At 39.0% G+C, this 6,254-nt stretch overlaps 1 protein-coding gene across 1 annotated transcript; it reads left to right on the top strand.

The window, feature by feature from the left end:
- Positions 1–52: 52 nt before the first annotated feature.
- CCNH (cyclin H) lies at positions 53–5,472 on the top strand (the record flags this gene model as incomplete). Its single annotated transcript, XM_009708641.1, has 5 exons — positions 53–172; positions 1,526–1,599; positions 1,868–2,078; positions 2,932–3,095; positions 5,402–5,472. Coding segments are annotated over exons 1-5 (601 nt in total), but the record flags the coding sequence as incomplete, so codon positions are not given.
- Positions 5,473–6,254: the final 782 nt, after the last annotated feature.

Here is a 6,254-nt window from a genome sequence, read left to right as displayed (position 1 = left end):
GTACCGGAGCGCAGCCCTTGAATCGGGCTCACCTTTGCTTTCCCTCAAGGTCCAGCAGACCGATACTGCCCTTCTGGAGCCCCAGGAGGAGATGGCGATATGCAAATACTACGAAAAGCGGTTGCTGGACTTCTGCGCCGTCTTCAAGCCTGCCATGCCGAGATCCGTGGTGGTAAGCAGCAGTGCCTGCTCGATGTGACTTTGATCTGCTCACGGTCTGCGGTGTGATGACTGACAGAGCTGCAGGTTTTGCTCCCTCCGTGTCTCTTTTTCCTTCACTTGCTTGTCTTGTTCTGGAGAGCACGGATATATTTCAAGTTTTTTTGTCTTCCAGTGGTGCAGTCAGTGTTTCAGACCTCTTTTTATCTCTTTCTGTTTTCTGGGCAGTGCAGCCGTTTCAAAACCGGAGAGTTATTTCTCAACTTCATCTGTTTCTTGTGGCTGATACACTTGCATGGATGACTTTTAGCTGTTTTCTTTTCTCTCTCTTAAGCCAAGAGTAGAAACAAACCTGGTGATACATAGATTGATGATACAATAAAATGATCTCGGTGTACCTAAAAGAGGCAGTCCTAAAGTTGGGCTGTTGTCCAGTGGTTTCTCAAGCATTTCTGCTTGCCTGAGCACAAAGCAAGCTGGTTCAAGCGTCTGCAATGGCAGTAAACTAGCCTACAAAGGAAAAAAAAAAAAAAGTTTGAACTGTCTTATCTTGAACACAGAAGAGTGCATTTCAGAAGGCAGAGGGTGGGGACTTACAGCTGAAGCAGTGAATGAAATTGTGCTTCTTTTGTCACCTAGTCATTGAGTTGTATAACATACTTTGTGCTCTATCAGTCCTCCCTTTTTCTGACAGGTGTGAATAACAAAGATGATGAGTATCTTGTCTGAAGATGCGTTTGAAACATAGCAGTAGGCTGCTGTTACCATTACATGCTCTGTGGAGCCAGACCTTATATTTCAGAAGTGGCCCCTGTAGAGTATGTGTGCTGGATCAGACTCATCAAGTAATGATTTTGAAAAATACCTGCTTTCATGCCAGTGACATTCAGATCAGCTTGGAAATTTGGCATTAACTGCAGTACTTCTAGACATACACAGAAGCATTAATATTAAACATGTTGGGAAATGTACTGATCTAAAACGTCAGATGTCTTGGCTGGGATTACTCAAAACTTTCAGGATAATTTTTTCAGTCTTTAGTTTTTAAATTTCATTTAAATACCAGATTTTTCTCATGAAGATGCTGTAGGCTTTTTGAGCATTGTCTTCCTAAATATGTCTGAAAATGGAGGAAAAGATAACCAAGCTGCCATTTGGTAAGACTCTTGCAGGCATAAATGTATTAGACTTTGAAATATTTAATGAGTGGCATTGTGTGCGTCTGAGTGCCTTAGCGTATCCTGTATGTCTGTAGTATATATTCAAAGTTGCCTGTTCTGTTTTGTGATTTTATTTTTTTATTTTTGTTTTTTCTTAATCCAGTTTTGCTTCTATACTTACTTTCTCTTCCCTTTTTTTAATTTAGGGAACAGCTTGCATGTATTTCAAACGCTTTTACCTCAATAACTCAGTGATGGAGTATCATCCTCGGATAATAATGTGAGTTATCAACGCGTCTTGAGTTATTCTATTAAGTAGAACACTGGAGATATAATCTTTCTGTCTGTAAAGACCTGAAAAAATAAAAAAGGAAATCTAGGAGCTTAAATATGAGTAATGACAAAGTATGATCACTTTCCTTTTCCATTTGGAAAAGTTTGCTGTGTTCAGAACATGGTGTTTTGAAGATACAAATTTGCTGAACAGAACTGATAAAAAGATGGATGCTGCATATGCCAATTGTTTGCTTTTTTTCCCCTTCCTCAAGGCTAACATGTGCATTTTTGGCCTGTAAAGTAGATGAATTTAACGTGTCCAGTGCACAGTTTGTTGGTAACCTTCGAGAAAGCCCTCTTGGACAGGAAAAAGCTCTTGAGCAAATACTGGAATATGAACTCCTGCTTATTCAGCAACTGAACTTCCATCTTATCGTTCACAATCCATACAGGCCATTTGAGGGATTTCTAATTGATTTGAAGGTAGTATTGTTTTATATGCTGTATACTTATATATACTCATATATATGCTCATATATGGACCTGTTGGAGAGGGTGCAGAGGAGGGCAACGAAAATGATCCAAGGGCTGGAGCACCTCTCCTGTGAAAACAGGCTGAGAGAGTTGGGGTTGTTCAGCCTGGAGAAGAGGAGGCTTCGAGGTGACCTCATTGCAGCCTTCCAGTACCTGAAGGGGGCCTATATGAGAGATGGGGACAGACTTTTTAGCAGGGTCTGCTGTGACAGGACAAAGGGTAATGGTTTTAAGCTAAAAGAGGGTAGATTTAGACTTGACGTAAGGAAAAAAATTTTTACAATGAGGGTGGTGAAGCACTGGAACAGGTTGCCCGGAGAGGTGGTGGAAGCCCCATCCCTGGAGGCATTCAAGGTCAGGCTGGATGGGGCTCTGAGCAACCTGATCTAGTTGGAGATGTCCCTGCTCAGCGCAGGGGGGTTGAACTAGATGACCTCTAAAGGTCCCTTCCAGCCCAAATGATTCTATGAGTCTATGATACTCCATATACTGATATAATGTAAATCTGTCGTGGGTTATGTTAGAAAAGTTCTGAATTTTGAAAACTTTGGAAACTTTTGAAAACTTTCTGAATTTCCTTTTGTGCTTGTGATCTTAAAAGATCTAGTTTCTAAGTGATACACAAATATCTGAAAGGAAGTTGGTTTAGTTGTGGTCTTTAAGCATGTTAGATTATTTTTGGAGTAAGAAGATGACGTACTACTTTTTAGCTTTATAAAATATTGTTGAATTGTGTGTTCTGAGGTCATGAACCAGAAGATGAGGAACAGCTACTTACTTTCCTAAATACATATTTTTTTAGACTCGCTATCCAATGCTGGAAAATCCCGAAGTTTTGAGGAAAACAGCTGATGACTTCCTCAATCGAGTGGCTCTGACAGATGCCTATCTGCTCTTTACTCCCTCACAGATAGCTCTCACTGCTATATTGTCTAGTGGTTCAAGAGCAGGAATTAATATGGAAAGGTACTCTTTTCTTTTTCATTATAGGTATGATTTGTACAGTTTATTTGCTTCTTGTGTAAAATTGTGTTCTAGACGTTCTTAACCTGTAGATGTGTGTATTTACTGATAACAATTGTTAACACCCTGGTGTGTTCTTTAACTGTGTTTCAAAACTGCAATGGTACTGTTTTTTGTTGGTTTTTTGTTGGTTTTTTTTTTCCCCCTCATTTCCAAAAAGTAGGTGATAAATGCAATGAGTTGGTGTCTGGTTTTTATAGTCCTTTGGAAGAAGGAAAGAAAAATTAGAACAACATAGGATTTGCCCTAATCCAGCATGGGATTTTGTCTTTAATTAGGACAGTGTTGGTTTTTCAGACTCATCTTGAAGATTAGAGTGAAGAAAGTGGAAATATGGTAGAAATTAAGAGTATGAAAAACGTAAAGAATATCACTTAAAAAAAAGAAGTAAGATTTTTCAGGTATCTAAGGTTATAGAGTCAAATGAAATTACACTGAACAGACAGCTGTTAGGCATGCAGAAAGTAGTGCTGCATTTGGCTGCTACAGCTGTTCAATTTCCATGGAAATGGACTAATGATAAGGTGGTATTTTAAATCAATTCCTTCTTTCCTTTCTGTGGTCTAGCCACTGTTGTTTGCAAAGGCATTATCACTTGGCATTAGGTAAAGGCATTATCACTTTGATATCATTGCTGAAATGCAAAGTATACTTGGTTTGGTTCTTTTCAAGGACAAAACATACTCTTTTCTTCAGAAAAACAGCTACTTAAAGCAATTCCCTCAGTTGTATCTGGAATGTTTAAATTACATGGCGCTCCTTGTTAGCATTTTGCATCTAGAGTGTAACACCTGCAGGCACAAGGGCTGATGTGAAATGCAAACAGTTCTTTTTAAAGAAACTTTCCTTCCACCTCAGATCTCGCTAGTTCTAAAAGAATGGGACAGTGTGGAAGTATCCTCTACAGGGTTCACTGTCCTCTCAGAATGGTATAAAAACATTCAGGTGCTTATGATATCTTGAAACTTGTTGATCTCATTCCCAAATTTATATTCTGTACTACTTGCACCAAAATTCAGAAAAGCATGCTCACAAAAAGAACTAGAATAATTTGTAGATAGCATGTGAATCAAGATATGTGAGCTTTATCTTTGTATATTCGTGAAGACCTCAAGTCTTTGTCACCTGTCTGCACTATACAGTTGCTATAAATTGTTGTTTATTGTTTTACGTGGGTTTGAGCTGCTGGACTTGAGAGAAGCTGGTGATGCAGCTTGGGTCTTGTGTACCTGTGAGTAGGTGTGCCTGCAGAGGTGGGATGGAACATGGAAGGTTTGAAAACCTGTCAGTCCCGGGATGTCAGTATATAGGTCAGTCTTGAAAAAGTTAGATCTTCAGGAAAAAACAGGTGCCACTGTGCTCTGGCTGATAGGTGGCTCCAAATTAATCTTCACTTATGGTATCAGCACAAGGTTAAATAATACTCTTAAATTTGAGCTCTACAAGAGCAGTGATGCTCTAACAGAGCAGCTGTCAGCTTCATGGTGACTGGTGCCTCAGTCTGGAAGCTGGAACTGGTACAGCTCTGTATGTCTATGAGGTAATTTGAAGTAACCACAGAATGAACAGATTGATATACTTCGGAGTCTTTGAATTTTTGTAATTTATCCGTAAGTGTATTTCCCAGGAAGGGATAAAATTACTTGGTTGTGGTGGATCTTGGTGAGGATTGTTGCTCCTGTGTGTTGGGGTTTTACCCAGGTGGTGTGTGTATGTATTAATGTTCTTACTAAAAGGAAGTTTGAACCTCTGAGGGAAGAGAGGAAGGGACCCACAGACTCTTACAAGAGAGCATTTAGGATTTGCTTTAAGCTGTCAAAAGAAGCAGTCACATCTTGCAGACTTTGCTGTCTGTTGGTCTCTGTGAAGACTGCTCTTCTGTAGTATTTGCTTTTCCATCAGTCCTGCTGTGCAATAGTGTGATGTTAGTATGACACTTCGTAGAATCTTAAACGTAAGTTGACTTTGCAGGACTCACTTAGAAATGTTTAAATCTGCAGTGTTGGAACTTTGGTTCTTTACATGGCCAAGGAATACTTCTGTCATGTTCTAACTGAAGAAGAATGTTGCAAGTGACAGATGTGCTTTTTTATCACTTTATAGCACTTATATAACCATTGTTCTTACTAAGCCCAATCATAAAGCTCTAGCACATGTCAAGAATAAATAAAACACATTTTATTAACTAATGGTAGCTGCCACGACTAATTATGACACTAAGAACTTCATTCTTCCATGTTTTTTTTCAGTTATTTATCAGAAAGTCTTATGCTGAAAGAAAACGGAACATCCTTAGCCAAGCTACTGGATGGCATGAAAGGTAAGTAAACATTGGAAAAACATGACAAAAAGTATCTCTAAAGGAGGAAAACCAGCTTTTTCCAAACAACAAAAGCTTTAAGCAGAAGGCTGTGCTTCAAGTGGTTTTCTTCACCTGAGGGCATGCATAAGGTAAAACATGGGCAGTAGAATGAAGTACCTAGCATGTGGGTGCAAGGGGGGAAAACATCGGAACTTTCCTGTGATATGAACAAATGAAATTAAAAGGCAAAGGGCCTGATGCTCCTTAGAACATTAAGTGCTAGCAGTTGGCTCAAAAGTGAGAAATCTGTTTTGGGAACTAGATAATGCTTTTTGTAAGTCAGGATGAAGTGACTCTTTTCAGTTACTGTGTCTTAAAAATTACAGCTTCAGGGAAAAGCCTGCACATAAATACTACTACCACCAGAGGGTACCTTTTCTAACCTAAATGATAGGTATTAAGTGATATGCCAGGGTTTATACTTCCCCTCTGTTTTGCAGCCATAAAGATGTTTCAAAAGGTGTTGAGGTTTGCTAGTCTGAGGGGAAAAAAATATATATAAACACCAAGAATCCTAGCATGGTCTACCTAAGATAATGAGGAATGTAATACACTGATTATTATCTTTTTTCAATTAAATGAAAAGACTGGGATGTGAAATTTTCAATAAGTAAACAGTTATTTAATGCTCTAAGCTAGTGCATGCCCTTAAAATGGGAGAGTGGTAACATTAAAAATGCAGTCCTTTGACTAAGCTGACTAGTAGTGAATGCACCATACAAGTCACCAGAGTCTACAAA

This window comes from Cariama cristata, unplaced genomic scaffold (genome assembly GCF_000690535.1).
Source record: "Cariama cristata isolate BGI_N322 unplaced genomic scaffold, ASM69053v1 scaffold43009, whole genome shotgun sequence".
NCBI classification, from domain to species: domain Eukaryota; kingdom Metazoa; phylum Chordata; class Aves; order Cariamiformes; family Cariamidae; genus Cariama; species Cariama cristata.
The sequence above is the reverse complement of the archived record's forward strand: the minus strand, read 5'-3'. Positions and strand labels throughout refer to the sequence as shown.